At 39.8% G+C, this 20,696-nt stretch overlaps 5 protein-coding genes across 5 annotated transcripts; 3 read left to right on the top strand and 2 right to left on the bottom strand.

The window, feature by feature from the left end:
* Positions 1 to 158: 158 nt before the first annotated feature.
* MELLADRAFT_45277 (uncharacterized protein) lies at positions 159 to 1,850 on the top strand (the record flags this gene model as incomplete). The annotated part of the gene is made up of 5 exons (XM_007415612.1): positions 159 to 445; positions 542 to 700; positions 796 to 908; positions 989 to 1,224; positions 1,310 to 1,850. The coding sequence occupies 5 exons, from the start codon at positions 260 to 262 to the stop codon at positions 1,543 to 1,545; spliced, it is 930 nt and encodes a 309-aa protein (XP_007415674.1).
* Positions 1,851 to 1,950: 100 nt separating this feature from the next.
* On the bottom strand, positions 1,951 to 3,431 carry MELLADRAFT_57488 (uncharacterized protein; the record flags this gene model as incomplete). The annotated part of the gene is made up of 6 exons (XM_007415590.1): positions 1,951 to 2,385; positions 2,470 to 2,658; positions 2,765 to 2,831; positions 2,912 to 2,979; positions 3,057 to 3,144; positions 3,231 to 3,431. 5 exons carry the CDS (start codon positions 3,094 to 3,096, stop codon positions 2,267 to 2,269), a joined length of 483 nt encoding a protein of 160 aa, XP_007415652.1.
* Positions 3,432 to 5,823: 2,392 nt separating this feature from the next.
* Positions 5,824 to 6,333, top strand: MELLADRAFT_67349 (uncharacterized protein; the record flags this gene model as incomplete). Its single annotated transcript, XM_007415613.1, has 1 exon — positions 5,824 to 6,333. The coding sequence occupies one exon, from the start codon at positions 5,824 to 5,826 to the stop codon at positions 6,331 to 6,333; it is 510 nt and encodes a 169-aa protein (XP_007415675.1).
* A 2,433-nt stretch (positions 6,334 to 8,766) lies between these two features.
* MELLADRAFT_92796 (uncharacterized protein) lies at positions 8,767 to 14,228 on the bottom strand (the record flags this gene model as incomplete). The annotated part of the gene is made up of 36 exons (XM_007415589.1): positions 8,767 to 8,810; positions 8,884 to 9,027; positions 9,109 to 9,150; positions 9,231 to 9,275; positions 9,347 to 9,388; positions 9,444 to 9,494; positions 9,568 to 9,579; positions 9,670 to 9,786; positions 9,908 to 9,916; positions 10,000 to 10,035; positions 10,134 to 10,267; positions 10,350 to 10,362; positions 10,404 to 10,511; positions 10,563 to 10,778; positions 10,854 to 11,009; positions 11,074 to 11,223; positions 11,318 to 11,590; positions 11,654 to 11,698; positions 11,766 to 11,774; positions 11,854 to 11,886; positions 11,988 to 12,032; positions 12,185 to 12,214; positions 12,315 to 12,356; positions 12,516 to 12,548; positions 12,641 to 12,658; positions 12,796 to 12,861; positions 12,962 to 13,003; positions 13,160 to 13,186; positions 13,286 to 13,333; positions 13,400 to 13,426; positions 13,518 to 13,571; positions 13,721 to 13,818; positions 13,861 to 13,872; positions 13,959 to 14,022; positions 14,063 to 14,110; positions 14,189 to 14,228. 36 exons carry the CDS (start codon positions 14,226 to 14,228, stop codon positions 8,767 to 8,769), a joined length of 2,373 nt encoding a protein of 790 aa, XP_007415651.1.
* Positions 14,229 to 15,722: 1,494 nt separating this feature from the next.
* MELLADRAFT_28958 (uncharacterized protein) lies at positions 15,723 to 16,661 on the top strand (the record flags this gene model as incomplete). Its single annotated transcript, XM_007415614.1, has 3 exons — positions 15,723 to 15,945; positions 16,038 to 16,276; positions 16,344 to 16,661. Coding segments are annotated over 3 exons (780 nt in total), but the record flags the coding sequence as incomplete, so codon positions are not given.
* Between the last annotated feature and the right edge of the window lie 4,035 nt (positions 16,662 to 20,696).

Raw genomic sequence — 20,696 nt, 5'->3', positions numbered from 1 at the left:
AGCAGGAGGATTGACAAAGTAATCGGATTTAGTCAAGAGAGGCCTTAAACTGTTAATATAACCCCTTTTGGGCTTAACAAGAAGTTTTGAATACTTAAATTAAAGTACTAAATTGTAATTGACACCCAGCAAGTCAATTTGAATTTCCTACAAAATCGAAACTTTTCAAAATTCATACCCAAGAAAGATAAAATACAAAAACTTCAACTTTTCTTTATAAGAACTCCTTGTGGGTTTCTCAACACAAAGTTATCGGACAATGTCAACAATTCTTCAACAAGCTCTTAATGTGACTTCTAATCTATTTCATTCAACTCATCAAGACCTTTATTCTAATACGGATTTTTCAAGTTTAACTTATCCTGAACAACTTTGGGCGAAATGGTACATTTGGTGGGATAATCCTGTGATCGCAACTGGTGTGATGAGTTTTTTACTTCATGAAGTTAAGTAACTTGTTTGATCTTTTCGAGATTTTTTTTGATAATCTTCATCTTCTAGATTTACTTACTATTGCATCTTTCCTTTCTTTCTTTCTTAGTTCTTTTACTTTGGTCGTGCTATACCTTGGATTATTGTTGGACAAATTAGAGCATTTGATAAATATAAATTACAACAAGCTAAAATGCCAAGTACAGCAGATCAATGGCGTTGTACAAGATACGTTTTGATGACTCATTTCACGGTTGAATTACCTCAGGTATTGATTGATCGTTTTATTCTTCTCATTTTTCTCATAACTTTTGATCTGTTTAATTGACGTGTTTGTTTTTTGGGTTGGTTGGTTTGTTCTAGATTTGGGGATTTCATCCTTTAGCTGATTACCTTGGAATGGCTACTCATTCTGTACCTTTTCCAAGTTGGACAACAATGGCTTACCAAGTCGCGATCTTTTTTGTTTTTGAAGAGTTGAGCTTTTTGTTTTGAAAAACGAAATTAATTGACCTTCTCTTCAATCTTTCTAACGTGATTTTTCTTTTGCGGCTAGTGCTTTTCATTATTGGGCTCATCGTGCATTACATTATGGTCAACTTTATAAAAAGATTCATAAATTACATCATGAGTTTTCAGCTCCATTCGGTCTTACAGCTGAATATTCACATCCACTTGAAGTTTTAATCTTAGGAGCTGGAACGATTGGTGGTCCATTACTTTGGTGTTTAGCATCTAAAGGAAACTTACATATCATGACAGTTTATATTTGGATCATCTTACGTCTCTTCCGTACGTTGTCTTTTTCCCTTTTGAGTCTTGATTAAAGATCCGGTTTTTCACAGAAACTAATGATACTTTTCATTATTTTCTATAGAGGCCATTGATGCTCATTCAGGTTACGACTTCCCTTGGTCTTTACACCACATTATACCCTTTTGGGCTGGTGCTGATCATCATGATTACCATCATGAAAAATTTGTGGGATGCTATTCTACTAGCTTTCGTTGGATGGATGCTATGTTTGGTACTGATAAAGGTTATAAAGAATATCGTAAGAAACAAGAAATCGAACGAGAAAGAGTCAAGGTGGATAGTAAAAAGGTAGAATGAAAGGGTTGATTCGAATCTTACCAGTTGAGGTTGAAGAACTTTGATTCTTAAGGTTTTAGAACGAGTGTGGTTTTGTTGTGTCACTTTGCGCTTGCTTCGAGCGTTTTGAATATTTGCTTTTACAATACTATTTGCTTCATTTTTTTCATAAAGGTTTTTGAGCATGACATCCTTGAGCTTATTCAATTAGACACTTTTTAATGTCATGCTTCTCTCATGGCTGATTCTCAGCTGCTGATTCTTCTGGACCATATTCATTTTTACTCAATACGGGCCACTCATTTCCCTACTCTGTCATTATCGACTATTCTGATGATAGAGTTGACACTCAAGTTCATGTCTTTCCTGTGAATACTGTGTGTGTTGATCCAGTCAACTTTGGCGTTACAGTTGAGGTCAAATGTTGTGATGTCGATCAAACACATAAGATTATTGTCGCTTGGTTTGCAAGTTTTTCATCTCCATATCCAATGGCCAAGACTTTACAAGACATACGAATGAAGGAAGAATAAATAGGCAGAAAAATAACGAGGTTGAAAATCAAGTTGAAGAATATGTAGAAAAAATGAGATAAAAATAAGATGAGAAGACATGAAATCCAAAATGGAGTGAAAAGAGAAACAGGTTAAGATATGTGATGAATCATGTTAAGAATAATCAGAAAGGTTGAAATTAGGAGAAATTATTTCCAGTCTTGAATTTATTTTATTTTATTTAATCTTTAAGCAGCACTAGGACTGGCTAAAAGACTTCCACCTAAACCATTTCGTCTACCTAGACCTACAGATAGGATTAACAAGATAGCTAAGAAGATCAAAATGGAATCGGCCCAAGCGAAACCTAAAAAAAGACAGAACAAATGCCCATGAATACCGTTATTTGATTGATTGAAAGTATGATGACATATATGAAAAAGAAACTAACCGGCAAGAATTTCAAGCCTTGTTTGATGGTTGTAATGTTCACCACGGATCACAGCAGTTAGAGCTGCAGCACCAGAGACGAAAAGGACTAAGGTGACTAATAGCCAAACCAAGTGACCAGCGATACTAAAGAGTAAATGATCGGGTGAGGAGCTTAAACCTAGGATCGATACTAGGGAGAGGAGAAAGGCTATGAAAGTGAAAGAATCAAAGGACGTTTATGCTTAGTTTTCCGAAGTATCTAGTTTTTGTTATGAGTGAAGGAATCCGGTATATCAGGAAAATTGAAACTCAACTCCAAATTCCACAAAATAAAAGGTATCTTGTTCTGGTTTCAATACCTTCGGTAGGTGGCATTTCATGTTTCTGTTATTTCGAATCGGATCCCCAAAAACGTCAAAGTAAGTTAATGACATTTAACTTCGATTGAGTCAAGACAAAAACTCAACGTTGTATTCTCCTACAAGGATTCCACTTGTGATGATGGTAGCTAGACAACCAATCATGACGACTTCATATTGGGCAATAGTTCTCATCGTCATATTGATTTGGGTTTTTAAAATGTTGAAAAAGAGACGAAGAACTTACGAGTGAAAAGCGCTGAATGAGAGATACGAGCGAAAGCCATGTTGTGTGATTTGACCAAGGTTTAAAAAGTTGTACGGGTTTTTGATGACTGGTTATGATGATAATTGATGATTAGTGGATGTATGCGAAGGTTTTTGGAGAAAAGAAAAGAAGTTGATAGGGGGCAAATCTCACTTTTATAATTGTGAATAAGATTAATTTAAAAATTAATCAAAAATGGTAATTCGCGATGGTTTGGAAGACTTCTAGAAGGAATTTGATTGAGAATGAGGAGCTTAAGATTTCTTTTGGAAACTGAAATTGTGACTTGTTTGGATGAGGAATGTTGAGAATCAGTTTGAGATTGATTATTTATTGAAAAGCCGATCGAGGTACAGACAAAGGCGATGAACTTCACACAAAGGCCGTATATACAAAGAGAATTGGATACAATTAAAAACTGAATACACAACTCAGCAACCATCGGCATACAAGTTCAACCAAATCATTTCCATTCACCTTTCTCGATATCAAACAAGTCATCAATGAAAAATGACATCAAAGAACTCAATCGAACTGGTTCAACTTAATTTCCATCAGCTCAAATCATATCATATGACATCATTCTAAACTCTCTTTCCCTCGGCTCTCAATGACTTCGAATCATATCCATCCTTCGCCACTGATTAAAAATCCGCCTCACACGTGAACCTTTCATTTGAGCTCATGCAACACGTTGACACATCACATTCAAGAACCAAATGAACTTTGCCAGGCTTTGGTTCCAAGCAAGTCGAGACAAGCGCTTGGTTTGTGAAGGTTTGTGAACCCCTATGTTTGCAAATGGGGATAGATGGTACATATACTCCAATGCAAGAGTGTTTCAAGCCCTACGCAGAGGCTCAGCTATTGAACGTCGTCACAATTTCTTCCTCACAAGCTCTTATGTCTGGAGAAGGCACTGAGCTTGCAAGGTTAAAAGCACCCTGCAAGAATTTGTGACTTGTATTCAGTTACAAGTCCTTGACTACTTGAGGAGAAGCAGTGCACACTGACTACGGGTAGTCCGCTGTCCTGTACATTGCTGAGGGGAAGCGGAGAGAATTTTCTTTTGATGCAAAGACCCACCACACTGAAGCAGTGGATGAAACAAAGACTCAAACAAAGTGATTTAATGGTCAAAGAGCGGCATCACTACCAGGCTTTTACCCTATCCCAATGGGCCATTATACCTTTGGGTGGCATAACATATTGGAATCTTCCCAAAGATATTTCTTTATCATTGATTTGAATGAGAGGTGGAGATACAAAAAGACAAGGCATCAAGATGGCAGATTCACGTCCATCAAGACCCTGATCTGACTCCTGAGTACAAGGCAAAGATTTCTTATGCACCACAAAATCTCCTGGATCAAAGCCTTGAACAGGATTGTCAAAGGTTTGAGATATGAGAATACCTTGGGGCTTTCAATCCAAGGCAAACATTTTGGCAGTGTTGGTACCCAACTTTGAAACCAGATGCTAAGAATATTTGCAAGATTGAGTTTGGAGTTGAATCACAGATAGCCACATTATAAGATAATTGAGAAGGAGATCAAATTCAGCAGAAGACCTTAATGCTTGATGTTTGAAACATGTAGAGTAGATGGTATTTTCACCTTCTAGAGTGAGGCAACACTCATATACAGAAAGAATTTTGACATATCATGCTGGTGGGTGTTCAAATTGTTGACTGTCTTGATTGGTCCACTGAACTCCAGATCTTTAAACTATCATTGCATTTCATAAGCCATTGAACAAAAACTAGCTCCTACTCCTGGAGATTGAGGAGATTTTCTCATATTCTCTGGATTAGGTTCACAATTTTTTTGAAAACTTTATGGATATTGTCAGACCTTGCATGCGAGTACACAATATGCTTAGCTTGGTTCTCTTACTGGATCTTCATCTTCTTTTGACTTCCCTGATCTGAACATATATACATCATGCTAGCTTGTATGGTGATTCTTCTCTCTTGTGTTGTGTGTGGGGCAGTGCTCCAGGGCTTTCAGATGTAACTTCCAATGTAGTGCAAGTCTATGTCCCCAACATGGTTCAGAAAGAAGCATAGCTTGCTGCTGTGGCTGAACAAGAATGTGTCACAACATGCCTTGTTGCTTTGCACTATCTCCCTGCTTCTGTAGCACAAATATTCCAATACCAACTTGCAACAACCATACAATACTGAAGAATGATATTCAATTGGTGGAATTCTGAATCAATAAGGGAACCTGTTTATAGAGTCAATTGAGAGCTGAGTCAAACATAGTTTTAGATGTGCTTTTGAGGAGAGTTTGACTGATATATTCTCAAGGTGTCTCAACTCTATATGATGTGACAAGTGGTCCTGAAATTGATATTCTTTGTATGTTGCATTTTGTAGTTTTTTGATATCATCATTCATTGTGTCCTCTAAACTTCATTGAATTTATTTGAACTGACAGGTAGAACATTAAAGTGTGCAGAATCAACAGGCTCAAATTCCTTTGTTGGTAAGTTCTCATATCATAAATTCTTCTGTTTTGGTCTTTTGGACCTTGGGAACATCACTCTAATACTATAAGTTTGGCTTATATAAATTGGAGGAGTGTGTGTGGACTGGCCTCAGCATAGATTAGCTTATGCATAGCTACTATCTCATTTGATTACTGTCTGCACACATAAATCTTCAGATGTCTGTTTGACACAAGATATTCTGACTGTGTATTTTGAATTTTTACAGCTATCTTGAAACACATTCCACCTCAAGATGAAAATCCATCATATTTCCACTATCTTAAATCTGTTAACAGGTGACCATGTTCTGGGTTACTGGATAGACAGTCCTAAATTCTGCCCTCCTAAAACCAGTAACACAATATTGAGTCAAACAGCCACTGATTCAATGGGCACTTTGGTATTTCCTGTTACACATGAAGAATACCTGAAAAAATTAGAGTACTCAAAACTGATGGAGGCACAGGCTGAAAAAAAGTATGGAGATGCGCCAAGTACTGCTCCATCTTCACCAATATCGAGACCTCATGCTAGAAAGTTGGGGAAATCTGAGGGTAGAGAAGTTATGGTTCCACCACCCATCCAAAAGTCTGGAATCACAGATGAAAGACTTCCACTAGAACCTCCACCAAAATCAAAGTTGTTTGGAATAGATGACACAGAAATATCACAGGCAGTATACAAAGTTTTGAAAGGACTATGGATTGGAGTGTTTGCCCGCAGTTTATGGCAAGTTTGCATGTATGAAAAGTCCCAAATCTGAATAGTTCTTGTGCCCAAATACTGATGATTCTTTGATAAAATATGTAGTGAATGTACAATGAGAGATGACTCAAATGAATGATAGACAGAGAAACTAAGGTTGAAAGTATGTATGTGCAAGACTGATCAAAACTAGTATGCTGTGTGCCATATTTTTCTGCCCATCTGTCTTTCATAAATATTGAGTGTACAGATATTGTACTTGGCTTGAATAACATATACTATTGGACAATAGATATATTCAAGGCAATTGGTGCAAGAGTCTTTGAAAACTAAACTGTTCAACTTAGTGATGTGCTATATGAAAAAATGATTCCAATTGATGTTCATATACAAGTCACTATCATCTTTCAAAGAAATGTCACAGTCAAAAACATTGCTGTTTCCCACTTGAGTGAAGTATGCCATTCTCAGCTCCCAAGACCAATGTAGATATCTCTGTGGTTACCTGAAGAAATATTTTTCCAATCAGACTGGTTATAAAATCCCATTTAGTATCAACTTCAAAAGTGGTCAAAGTGATCACAATGTTGTGTACAAAAGCTACAAGATCTTGTCATACAAAAAGAGAAAGGTCCAAGTTTGAGCAAGACTGGAAATTAGAATACAGTCACTTATATATCAATGCATTTCTAGTATGTAACCCATCTCACTACATGAACATCCCTATTCACTTAACCTTTATGATTTTATTTTCCTAGTAGTCTTAGCTTCTTCAATATCATGTGAGAATAAACCTGATATCCAAAGGATTCAGTCAAATAGCCACATTGATCAACTTATCATATGATAGTCCTTCCGTATAAACGGATTCTCAAAACAATCAATCCACCTGATGGGTGACCCAATCCACTGGTAAATGACCCATGGAGAAGTGGTTTTGTCTTTCAAGAACATCAAACACTCCTACTAAATCACACCCTAAGCTCAAATCCAAATGTAATCAATACAAGATATTCATCTGAATTATACAGCATGGAATGAATTCCAATGTGTATCCTATATACAGGCACTGTTATACAATATATATATCCCAGGTTATATACCCTAAATTGAAGCTGTCTGTCTTCTTATACAAAAACCCAGATAATCATCCATGGATCACCGGTATTTCCTATCACAATCATACATTCAACACACTGGCATTCACTAAGGGTGCCCACAATATGGTACCTGGACTGTCTCTCAACATTGAATGAAAAATGGTTCTCCAATGATTGGAGACTATTGTGTGTATTTTGCTGATATTCATTACATTAGATTGTGCTCCTGGGTGTGGTTTATCACAAACCTGCCCATAAATTCTCTTATATGTGGAATACAGCTTAATTTCAAGTGTCGGTACCATTCTGTGGTCCTGGTTCATAGATGGGCCCAAGAAGTTTGTTACATATGTAGATGACATTGATAGGAGGGAGTGTGGATCATTATGCTCAGGTAGAGTCTGAGATCTGTCAGGGCAGGTATTGTCATAGTTTAAGAAGATTGGATATCTATCAGTCACCACACACTCTGACCCAACATATCGATGATCAAATTCAAATGGAGGAGAGCTCATGGCCTGGGCCTCAATCACTATCAGGTGTACAGACAAATCACCAAAGTGATATATAGACACCATGTAATTATACTCAGTCAACCAAGAAGAAATCCTACACAATAGAAGTATGAGTAAAACTCAAGACAAAGATGAAACATAAAATCAAGTGAAAGATCAAGATGTGACAGAAATGATATCAGCAAAGTGTGTAAATTATATATTACTGTTTGATATCTTTGAGGTTCCATTTACTACATATCATACATATCACAGATGATGAAATTGCAATTTGGAATAACTATTGGGTTGCATAGCTTCAAAGTTGCTGGTGTAACAGAAATTTGATTGTCTATTTCAAGCTCAAATTTTGAATGTATGATGATTCTTGAAGGTGTCTTGCAAGTCAAATCGAGATCCATAGCTAGAGAGAACAGGTCAGCTTTTCTCAAATCAAAAATATTAGACTTCTTGACATTTGAGAGCTTTCAGTTCACGAATACTAATGATAACCCACAAAACAAAAAAAAACAGTTTGTAACAGCTTCAGGTAGAGATTTGACTTCAATTGAAACTAAGAATCACCTTTCAAAAAACTCTTATTGTAAACTTTCATCCAAAGATATGAACACGATCAATGTATGAATAATGTCAGAATATAATATGGAAAGGATCCTGGGGGTAAAACCTACCTTTTAGTTCCTTTGATCGTTCAGATTCTAGCAGACCTGTCCAACATATTGGGTATTGTACCCTTGGTTTCAGCTCACATATTCTGCACATCCATGGTTCAATTTATGCAATTTATCTTGATACACTAACCCAGATTGTAGAATGTGTTCTTTGGTGCACTTTTCAAGCTTAATCCTGTTTAGAAGAGCCAAGTGAGTGTGAGATTCATCTTGAGTTGTATGATTGGCTAGACTTGCCATAAAGTGTTCCTATGTTAGACATTGAACGGAGTGTCAGATAAGAGCTTTTAAGTCACGCAGTCAATTGACTTGATTAACTTACCACTCTCTGAGTTTCTGCTCATGGTGGGCACCAACGTATTTAGCAAGTCACTTCTTTCGAGGATGCCAGTGATTGCAGAACAAGGTGGCTCATTAAATGGCACTCCCGTAGGCGATATATTCACAGTTGAAGCCGGCATAGGAGCTAAGCAATAAGATAAAAGTTTTTCGAGTCAAATTTTGGTATCATCAAGTCAAAAGAAGAAATCAAGAGATTGAAACGGACGAGATTCTACATTGTGTTGTGCGGTATCCTCGACTGCGGTGTCTAGAAGAATGTTTTTTGTCAATTGTTAAAGATACCGTGCGAGTGTTTTCCTCAAAAGATCAAGGATATTCTACTCCTACCTGATAAGTCCACCAAACTTGAATGTGGTGACCCATTTAGTTCGCCTGAGAATCATGAGACCCATAAACAGTCAGTCAGGTGTGAGAGAGAGAAGTCTGGCTAAGTTTTGTCTCACCAGACGCTATATTCCTGGCTCTAAGAACTGGCAGTTTCTGGCCTATCAATAGGAAAGCTTCAGCATTTGCTTCAAAAAGGTTCGAAGGACGTTTTACAAATACCTGAAGGATCGACAGAACTCGAATCGCTTGATGCATCTAGTTTTCCTATAGATTCATGATATTGACAGTCAGTCATGATTCTGCTATAGTGGTTAGGTTTGGATAAAAGTTCTCTCACCAGGCGATGAATCTTTGTTTGTAAGATCAGAAGATGCTGGTTCTATCAAGACAAAAATTTCAGCATGCGGCTCAATGAAACTGAAGGATGTTCTACTAGTACCTGATGAACCCAGAGAGCTTGAATCACTTGAATCATTTGACTCGGCTGGAGAATGACACGGTTCATGAATATTTAGTCGGTAATCTGGACAGAGGCGGTCAAGTTTTGATGAATGTTCTCTTACCAGACAACAGCGTGTTGGTTTTAATATCAGACGATGACGCGTCTATCGAGGCGAAAGTGTCAACATCTTTCTCATTTTTTAGCTTTGATTCCTGCAATTTTTGTGAATCCTTACCCGTGGAACCTAAGCAGAATACACGGACATGATTTCTGTCAAGATTTTGTTTCGTGCGAGGAGACTCTGTATGTTTTCATTTGATCACTTACTACTGCCAGGATCACTTGGGGCTGCTTCGATAACAACTAAGACGAATACATCAATCATGTTAATAATTCTCGACCTACAAATTACACCTATATGGAGGCGAATGAACATTAGTATTCCCAAAAGCCTTGCTCACCACTTTGTTTCAATTCTTGTACACCCACGCCAAGGGATGAAGAAGCGTCACTTGGATTGTTGTCTACAAAGAATGAGATGACGTTAGAAAATGGCGCTAGGCACTTCTCATGTTCTGATATCTCACGGATATCCCTCACCGATAACATTATTTTGGAGTGTCGTAGTGTTCGGTAGTTGCGCTATATGATTAAGTCATGTAAGTATACAGACTGACTTTAAGCATTCTGCTTTGCGCGGTCTCTGTTGTTCAAAGCTGAACAGAACTCACTCTCACTTGTTGAAGTGTTAAAACTAATTTGACTAAGCTGAGATGTCACCTTGGCTAGAGCATCAGGCGAATCTAATTGGAAATTAATGTGAGGAGGGGATAAGCTGGCTGTTAAGATGCATTTTTCAAGAAAATCGAATACTTGAGGGGATCTCTTACTAGGCGTTTTACCATTGATTATGGAGAGGAGAGTTTGGATAATTGCCAGGAGGTCAGCAATTGTGAGAGAGCTTTGGTTGGTTAGTGATGATGTTGATGTTGTGTCAACGGTCTGGCTCGCTCCACTTGTTGATACAGGGATTGTAGGCTGTGTGACAACAGAAGGATTCGTCACAGTACTAGTAGTATCAAGAGTATCTGTGCTGCCACTTGATACTAATCATAGAGTTTAGGCAAAGTGGAAGTCGTCAGTCCCTCTAATTTTGCTTAGGAGTATGGGGAAAGACAAACCATTAGAGTTTTGCGATGATGACGCCTGGCTTACTCCACCCGTTGATCCGGGCTGGCTCACTGTATCTGTCGATACACTAGTTGCTGTTGTGGACTGCGTGACAACAGAAGTGCCTCCCACATCTGCATCGGGATCACCGGTGGTGCCACTTGATACTAATCATACAATTCAATTTATCAGTCCGTTCAGCTTTATCTAGGTGGGTGGTGAAAGACCAACCATCAGGCGTTGGGGTTGATACCGGCTGGTTCACCACACCCTTTGAACCGCGCTGGCTCACTTCACCCGTTGATACAGGATTGATAAGCTGGGGGACAGAAGAAGGATCTCCCGGATTTGTGTCGGGATTGTCTACGGTGCCACTTGGTACTATCAATGTGGATTATAAAAATCGGAAATCGTCAGTGGCGTTAATTTTACCTAATCTCTATGGGTGTATTATTTGGTGATGTAAAAGACCAACCAGTAGTATCTTGGTTAGAAGGTTTTCCAGTCTTTCCGCCACTTTTTTTAGGACCTTGGCTTGAGGTATTGGAAAAGCCATCCCCGGTATCAGAATCGGTTGAAGATGATTGACCGGAAGATTTGGATGATCCCCCATCATCATCTGAAGAACCCGAGTCGGAAGTTGGCAGAGATTTCGCATCGGTCTTTGATGGTTTTTGACGAGTAGGGTCTGCCTGGGGATCCGTATCTGGTTTGATGATACTGGATGTTTCCAAAATTGTTTGACCTCCTAGCATATGAATTGCACATGAGTGTTTTTAACTAAATGCCACTTGAAATGTGAAAGGCTTACCAAGAAAAAAAGATCTGAGCTCTGAGATGAACTTGATGGGCGATCCTTGAATGTACATCGGATACGTCAGTGCATCCAAAATACTATGAGTGCAATGAAATTCGGTGATTACCTGTTTTCACTACAAAAGTATCGAAAACAGAGAGAGACAGTTAGTGGACAGCCATCTCATTCAAGTAGAAAATCATGAGCTGTCAAACCTATTTCGACAGAATCTATTGGGGAAACTCCTCCTATGAATTTAAGGGGTACGTTTTTGTGTAATTCAAAGAATGTTAAAATCAGAATCATTGAATCTATTCATAGATCAACCCTTGATATTTTGAAAGATTACCAAGAAGATAAGTCCTGAGCCCCGAAATAAAAGTAACAGTGTTGCCTTCAAAGATAACGTACAAGTCAGTACATACAAGATACTATATAGGTCTAGTGAGGTCAAGTGCTTACCTTTGTTCAATTCGACAATCACAAAAGAAACAAGAGTCAATGTACAACCATCAGAGACCGTCGGAGAATGATGAGAGGTCAAACCTGTTCCAAAAGCAGTTGTGGGATCTGCTCCTGTCGGTCAACAAGTGTGGTTTTATGATTCCAAATGATTTTAAGGGTCATTATCCTTGATTCTGGCGATTAATTGAAGCTTATTACTTCAAAAGCTTACCAAGGTATGTTCTGAGCCCTGAAGTAAAACCAACAGGGGTTTCTTGAAGGTCTGTCATACAAGTCAGCGCATCGCAAATATCATAGGTACAGTGAAATTCAGTGCTTACCTATGTAACATGTTCAATCAAACGATCAAGAAGGAAACCAAAAGTTAAAGCACAGCTATCGGAGAGCGAGGGCTGATCATGAGCAGTCAAACCTGTTCCCAAGATAGTGGCGGCTCCTCCTGTTGCTCAACAATTACATTTTATGATTTGAAAGGGCTTGATGGTCAATATCCTTGATTCTATCGATTAACCAATGCTTATTCCTTTAAAAGCTTACCAAGGTATGTTCTAAGCCCTGAAATAAAACCAACGGAGTTTCCTTGAATGTCTGTCATACAAGTCAGCGTATCAAAAATACTATAGATTTATTGAAATCAATTGCTTACCTATGGTCAATCAAACGATCAAGAAGGAAACCAAAAGTTAACGCACAGCTATCGGAGAGCGAGGGCTGATTATGAGAAGTCAAACCTGTTCCCAAGATAGTAGCGGCTCCTCCTGTGGTTCAACAAGTGTGTTTTTATGATTCAAAATGGTTTTACAGTTCAATATCCTTCATTCTGTTGATCAATTAATGTCTATTACTTCAAGAGCTCACCGAGGTATGTTCTGAGCCCTGTAACAAAACCAACGGGGTTTCCTTGAAGGTCTGTCATACAAGTCAGCACTTCGGAAATACCATAGGTCTAGTGAAATTCAGTGCTCACCTGTGTTCAATCAAACGATCAAAAAGGAAACCAAAATTTAATGCACAACCAACTATTGGAGAGCGACGGAAAATCATGAGAAGTCAAACCTGTTTCCAAGATAGTGGAGGCCCCTCCTGTCGATGAAAAAGTATAGTTTCATGATTAGAGAGGGTTTTGATGGTCAATATCCTTGAGTCGATCGATCAATCAATGCTTATTATTGAAAAGCTTACCAAGGTATGTTCTAAGCCCTGAAATAAAACCAACAGGGCTTCCCACAACTTATATCGGATAAGTCAGCGCACCTGAAATACTAAGATAAAATGCGAGAAATCTTTGAAAATCACCTGTATTTTGAATAGCAATACCAGTTGCTATGATGTGCGGCAAATAACGATTTCAGGTCTTCGTATGATGACTAACATATAATATGGAGATTATTGAGAACAAAGGATGGATGCTGACCGCTAATATAATTCCTCAGGGAACTGGTAAAGAGTGGATTTCCAAGCTTTGGATCTATATTCCCACCCAAAATCGACGAAATTTCTATTTAGACTCTTCCTTCGACAGTGAAGTTCCGACTTTTTGGAACATTGATCTTTACCTAAATCGAATCAATGAGCTATGTTGTCAATCACAAAAGACTTGCGCCAGAAATCGCTCACCTTTGGCTACTGACACTAGTGAGACCTGATAGGTCCGCAATTCTTCGAGAAAAAGACTTCGCCTTCTTAACGATCCGGTGTCTGAGATAGCAGGAGGGCTCAGGATTGCTCGTATCACAAAAAATGGTTTGATATCTCACCTTGATGGGAGCCTAAGGCTGGTGACATGCGAAGATGATAAAAGTTATAAAAGAGCTATTGAAATGACATGAAAGAGGAAACTATCGGAGCAACCTACATCTTTTCTCCAGCGGATCTACATAAAGCGTGAAAGACAAAGATGGCCGTTGAAAACTCAGCATCTATAATGGGTCTGTAGAACTTATGGTCAGATATGCGTACGCTGTTCACGTGAGGTGCCCATTTGATTTGGCTTAGTCGTTGGTGCCACTGGAGGGAGTAAAAGTTTGAAGCAAGTTAAAAATTTGTTGATTAATGTCACATACTTCAATGCAATTTGAATCTCACTATCATCATCGGATTGGCCTGAAAAGGTGTGACGGGGCATTTGGGAACAAGGCAAAATTCATCAGATTGCAGAAACGCCGAAAAACATCATTATAGTCTCTGACCTGTCAAAAGATCACCTCGGGTCCTGCCTAAGCGACATTTTTACCAATGCCAAGATACAAATTCGTATCTCAGCTTTTTGGTAGTGGAATTTAATGGTCTCGAAAGCTGCGAAGGTCATTCTCACCGAGGTCTGGTTTTCCCGTTGTGTTTGAGCCGCTTTTTTGAGCCGTGACGGCTTGGTGAACCTGAGATTTCGCAAGCGTAGTCAAGCTCTTCCAGGCGGACCAATTCCAGGTTCGATAGGACGACATGACTGCTATTCTTTCTGACTCTGAGTCGTTCTGCCCAGTATCAAATGGCCTATCATCCACGACTAGCGCGTTCCTGCACAAGTTTCTCAAAAGTACTGTCATCAGTCCTACGCATACTGCTATTGCTAACTTTGACGTCGGCCGATACATGGCCCCGCGCTTGGTCGATTCCAAGGCGGACATGATCGCTTTTTGGTCGCACGGAGTATTGATTGGTTCCAATGAAGTTTCTTTCTCGAAAATGACGCTTGAAGAGAAAATAAGGACGATAGAGTGGTGTGCGCAATTTCTTGAGACTGCGTCTCGAAGAGCCGATCCTTGAAGATAGATGAGACTGGGAGTTTGTTTTAGACAGGCTGAATGAGCCAATGAAATTATGTCGAAGGATGTTTGCCTTTACGAACTTTCAACAATCCTCTTGAGATATGGGATCGCTGCTCTGCGCCTGTTTCTAACACGAATGGTAAGTAAAATTAATTTTGTTTCTTCGGTCAGCAGGTCAATTGCCAATCAATGTCGGTCTCTGTGGGCCATAATTTGACAACATAGCCGGGGAGGAAGTGTGAATCACTCAACAACTCGTGTTCCTTTTCCACTGTGACTCGATTGCCATGTAAACACGTCCGAAGAAATATATCGATTCAATACTTGGGCGATCACGGCATATAAGATAGCAATTTCGAAATTGATTGAAAATGAGGCTCTTGACTTGAACGTTAACATATCCGCAGGTTTTCCCAAAATATCACATTAAAAGTTTTGCTTGTCTTAGGCTTACACTTACCTGGAAGTTCGCCAAATGGAAGATCCATGTCGGACTCTCACATCACTATGATGTGCTGTCTTGATGATTCATATGACCATGGCGATCTTGAACACCTTTGAACACTCACTTGTCCGCCATCAAACACTTCATCGACCGATAATCAGAGCCTCAAAAAGTCATCAATTGGTTTAAATGAATCAACGGCCCCGAAGAGGATATGATTCCAGGTCCGAGTCCATGAATGAACTCCTCTGACCCGCACATGACCGGGTCCATAAGGTTACTTCCTCAACTGCATTCTGAATTTCGCGCGTCGTCATTTTTTGTTTCACGCATGCATCAGTCACTAGTCTCCAGCTCTGGCATCGTAGATGGTTCCACCAGTCCATCTGCTCAGTCAGAATATCCGACCCTCATAATTCTTCTAGCTGGCGCTCCTGTTCCATCGGTTGCTGCCAAGTATGGATCATATCACGACATCTTCTGTCAACTCTTTCATAACGCGTTCAAATCTCAGTCATCGACATCTGCGCCGTCGAGCGGTCTCCGCGTGATAAGCTTCGATGCTGTGGCTGAAGAATATCCGACAGAGAGCGAGTTAGACTCAGCAAAGGGGCTGCTTGTCACAGGTAGTGGTTAGTATCAAGCTATGTTCGTCAACACAATTCACTTGGAGCCTACAAGACATTCAACTCATAACAGTACCTCCATACTTGAATTGATTAAGCCTCGTCAGCGTATGAACAAGTCCCATGGATCATGTGCTTGACATACTTCTGCGCACAGTTGCCCGAGTCTCATCCGCATCTCAAGCTCTTTGGGATATGCTTTGGCCATCAAATCTTTGCTCAAGCCTTGGGATCAGTCGTCGAGAAAAACTCGCTTGGTTGGGAGATTGGAGTTCGGGGTGTGATGTTGACGGACGTTGGGAAGCGATTGATGGACATCAATCATAGTGGAACGATTGTGAGCATATCCTGACTATCTTTCCTCCCGTTGATTGGCCAGATTCATATCCAACATTGCACGATAGCATCTCCATCAACTACATCAGGATCATGTGACCAGCGTGCCGCCCTCATGCTTCTCAATCGGATATACTCTCTCTTGTCCGATACACGGGCTTGTCCGATACACCCCAGACGTAGAACACAACCCATCTGACGAGCTCGCAAATATCTCACTTCTGACGGTCCAAGGACATCCCGAGTTCAACCCGGATGTGACTCTTCGGGTCATCGATGAAAGAGAGAGGATTGGAGTGTTTGATCAAGAATTAGCTGAGGAATCCAGACAATATGCGCAGATGCACGATGATGGAGTTCGGTTTGGTGGCTTAATTCTCAGAATCATGGGGATCTGATGTTATATTGGGAAGACGTCAAGTGATGTAAGATATTCCTTATTCAATATTGTATACAACACAGTAGAACAGAGGGGTCCAAAGAGACCAGCTCCTTGTACACGGCCTACATCGTTGCTAACGGTAATCATACACGGTAATCATCAGATATGGAATGCCCTAAACATACCAACAAAGTTCAGATCCATGAGGGAGCCTACTATCAGATGGTTGTCGTCGATCAGATCACCTCAAGAGCTCATTACTCGATTTTAATCTCCGGGTATGATCGGTGCAGAGGTGAGCACTGCCGACGGGACCAAGTAGCCTTGTCATTCTGTACGATGGAATTTGAGGCAGTCAGCGAGGTGATCCGATGGCGGAGCAGTACATACATCGTCATCAGGGATGTCATTCTAGATATCCCCTATGTTCTCATACGTAAACATTGTATATATCCTAAGAGGCTGATTGAAGGCTGAAGGTCATCTTTTGGCATTCAGCTCAGTTAATTGAACAAACAGATGGGACATCCCTCGACCAATAATTCGTTCATCAAAGAGATTGTAACACAGACTGTTTTGTTGCCCACAATGCAGACGCGAGTCACAATAGGCATCCAGTGGATAAGAGGCAGGGTAGTATGTCGGGCAGGTTTCTTTTGAGGCCAGAATAGGCCCCCGGGCCGGGTTGACAACGCTGAGATGTCCGAGTTGGTCCAAGGAGCCAGATTTAAGAACGCAGCACGGTTGTGCATCATAATTCCTGGTAGGGAAACCTGCGTGGGTTCGAACCCCACTCCCAGCATACTTTTTTCTTGACCTCAAGCCCATGTAGGTTTCCCTACCAGGAATTATGATGCACTCCTGGCATCATTTTTTACCTTGTTTTTTGAGTAGTGCAGAGGTGAAGTTGCTCAACGTGCTAAAGGCACTGCTGAGATGTCCGATTATTGTAATGCTGACACATTCTTTGGGGTGTTGCATGATTGAGTAAGCGGTTTTTCACTTGCTCAATCTGCTGCTGCAGAATCTTGGCATAGCAATCAGTCAAAATTTCTACAGTGGGGACCAGTACTGTTCCTTCAAGCTAGAATAGAAGGATGATTCAGTTATTTTCCTGTTTTAAAAGAGAGAAAAAAGCTTCAAGACTCACCATTTGATATTAGAACACTCTCAAAGGACCAGTGAGTGACTGTTTGATTGATTGATTGATCAATTGTTGATTGATGAATTTATTGATGGATTGGTTGATGGATGAATTGATGGAGTGATGATCAGTTGCCTCAAGTGTGCAGTTCAGTCTTGTGCGGTCCAGGTTGCAGATTGGAATTCACTCTGCAATGAAAAAGTTAGTAATTTGCTTGGCCCATGAGCTCTTACTCAAAACTGTGGGTATCTAAAAGGTGATGTGTAGTGGAAAATTTCACAATCCCCTTTCATCTTCAGCACAACACCTTCAAGATCAAACATTGGACATCAAAGGACTCAGCTCTTAATTGACAAGGATTCAATCTTCAAGGTTGGTGCTCTATTGACCCAGTGGAATATGACAAATAAGGAGTTACAAAAGAAGAATGGCAAGATTGATAAAGTGCAATGAAGAGTAGCAGACTTCACTGCGGTGACACAGTCTTTTCTAAAGAAATGGACAAAGCTCAAGATTGAAAGTGACAACCATTGTTATACAAGATGTTGGATTTTGTTTCTCCCACTCTACCTACTCAACTAGGTTCTTCTCCATATACTCGGTTCTTCTACCTTGTGACCATCAAGATAGCATGTGAGGATGTTGCTTCAACAAGGTACTTCTTCACTTGTGTGAGCATTGCATAGTGCATTGGATACATTGGAGAGGCGGTCAATTTTCTGAGAAGTTTGGACCCCAAGCAAGTCTTGAGCTTGAGGTATTCTCAGATGACCATTGAGCCAGTTGGGCAATCACCTTCCATTTGCTTGGTAAGCTGTGCAAAATGCTAAAGAACCTGAATTGACCAGAATAAACCCATATTTCATAGAAAAAAGATATGTAGTAACCTCAAGCCCTAGGTTAACAGTCTTCATCAGCTTCAAATTGTCTGGGGTGAAGGAGATCTTGAGGAAGCATCCCTTAGTGTAGTTGATTGTGGGGTTGTGTGTATTTGTAGCTTAACAATTGACATTGTCTTGCTGATCATTTTTGAGAATCTCATCAGAATCTCATCAATAATCTACATATATAAAAAAGAATTAGTATATGATCAGAATGCAAGAATATAGGAAATGGGTGGGATAGTTAGACAAAAGACACTTACATCACAAGCTTTCCATGTGCAATGGCGGCTGTCCCACTTAATATTCCACCATATACCATAACCAGCAATCGATGCATCAAATGAGAGTCTCAAAGTAGCTACGGTCTTGGTTACAAGCACTCACATAGAAGCTGAACTGGTAAGTTTGCAAATCACATAATTGAGCTGCAAGAGTCAGCAGTTTTATCAGCTAGACAAAGACAAGTATTAGTTTTAGACAAAAGATCTTACCTGCTTCAATAGGCCATCCAGATGAGAAATATTGTGTAAATATGCTATTGAGGGTGGGACAATGAAGACAGGTTTATGTGTAAATTCATAGGGGGTAGGAATTGGAACAGAATTGGTGTGGTTTTCATTGTTGTACCAGTCTTCGCCACCACTTTGAGCTGGATCCACAAGCAGATCATGTGACACATTGGATTCAAGAGGGTATTGAGCATTAGATATGTGATGTTGAGTACTCTGGTCTGCTGTAGCGGGTATCTCTTCTCCTTCTTCTTCTTCAAAACCTTCTCCAACAGCAGATCAGAGATTGTTCACAGGGAAGCTTCCAAGTACTGACTTTCAAACTACTTGAGCAGGTGCTGGTGTGACTCCAAGAGCCTCAAGACCACCATTAAATATTAGCAACCCCTTATGACAAAAACACTTGACCACCTTATCTTCAGGATGCCAATTGTAATCTTCACTGGCGTCTTCTGCAATCTTAGAGATTTACTGGTGCATTGCAGTTGCCATTGTATAATTGTTTGAGCCTGAGTCTGTTGTCTGGGATAGAAGGTAAATGGGATGAAGAATCAAAAGAAAAATCCACTTGTGTTAATTATGAGGAACATCAAGGATAGGTGAAGATATGACTGATCTTTTGATACAGATCATTCTTCTCAAGAATACCCACTAATGGCTCCACAAACCATTCTCCTTTATGATACCATCCCACAAGCTTGAGTGCCAAGTGTTGTGTTTGATAGATCCAATTGTTGTCTATGTAAGTGACCAAAACGCCTGGAAAAGTGGAACTATTTCCAGGAGTTGTCCAAATGTCTTGAGAGAGACAAAGTGATGTATCAAGGTCCTGGGAAGAACAGCAGAAAATCTATATAGGAGGTTCATTGTTTCATCAGCCTAAAACCACAAGCTGATGAAATTGACATAGAAGGTTCATTGTTCCACCAGCCTAAAACCACAAGCTGATGAAATTTACATCAAAGATTTATGAGCACTGTGATAGTTTTTAAAACAAACCTTGAGCCTTTTCATTACGCATTGACTGAGTGAAAGATAAGCTCTATGAGCTTTGTGAGCAGTCCAAGTCCATCCATACACGTGGGCTTTGGGGTTTGAGCACCTAAATGAAGCACATAGCATTTTTTCCTCCATCCTGCACCAAAGTAGATCCTGACAAAGGATCCAAAACATCAAGATCCAATTTAATATTTTGTTGTTAAAATTCCATGTTGATCCGACCACGGCTTGATCCTTCCTATTCAACCTCCTCTCATATGCAGTCTCTGGTAAGTCAATTCTTGATTATATTGCTTGAGGTTGTACTTTACCCTCAAAATAGACCCAGTTTGGAAAAACCCGGGTGACCCAGTTAAGTTTTTGGCTGTGATATGTCAAAAAATGTCAACTCAATACACAAAGTTACTGCCAAAAAGCAACCGGGTCAACTGGGTTTTCTTGAAACCAGGTCTACTTTGAGAACCCAGATTTACATAATATGATATATTGTGTTGAAATTTCCT

Source organism: Melampsora larici-populina (assembly GCF_000204055.1).
Source record: "Melampsora larici-populina 98AG31 unplaced genomic scaffold MELLAscaffold_52, whole genome shotgun sequence".
Classification (NCBI taxonomy): domain Eukaryota; kingdom Fungi; phylum Basidiomycota; class Pucciniomycetes; order Pucciniales; family Melampsoraceae; genus Melampsora; species Melampsora laricis-populina.
Note: the sequence above shows the minus strand (reverse complement) of the source record. Positions and strands in the feature narration are given on the sequence as shown.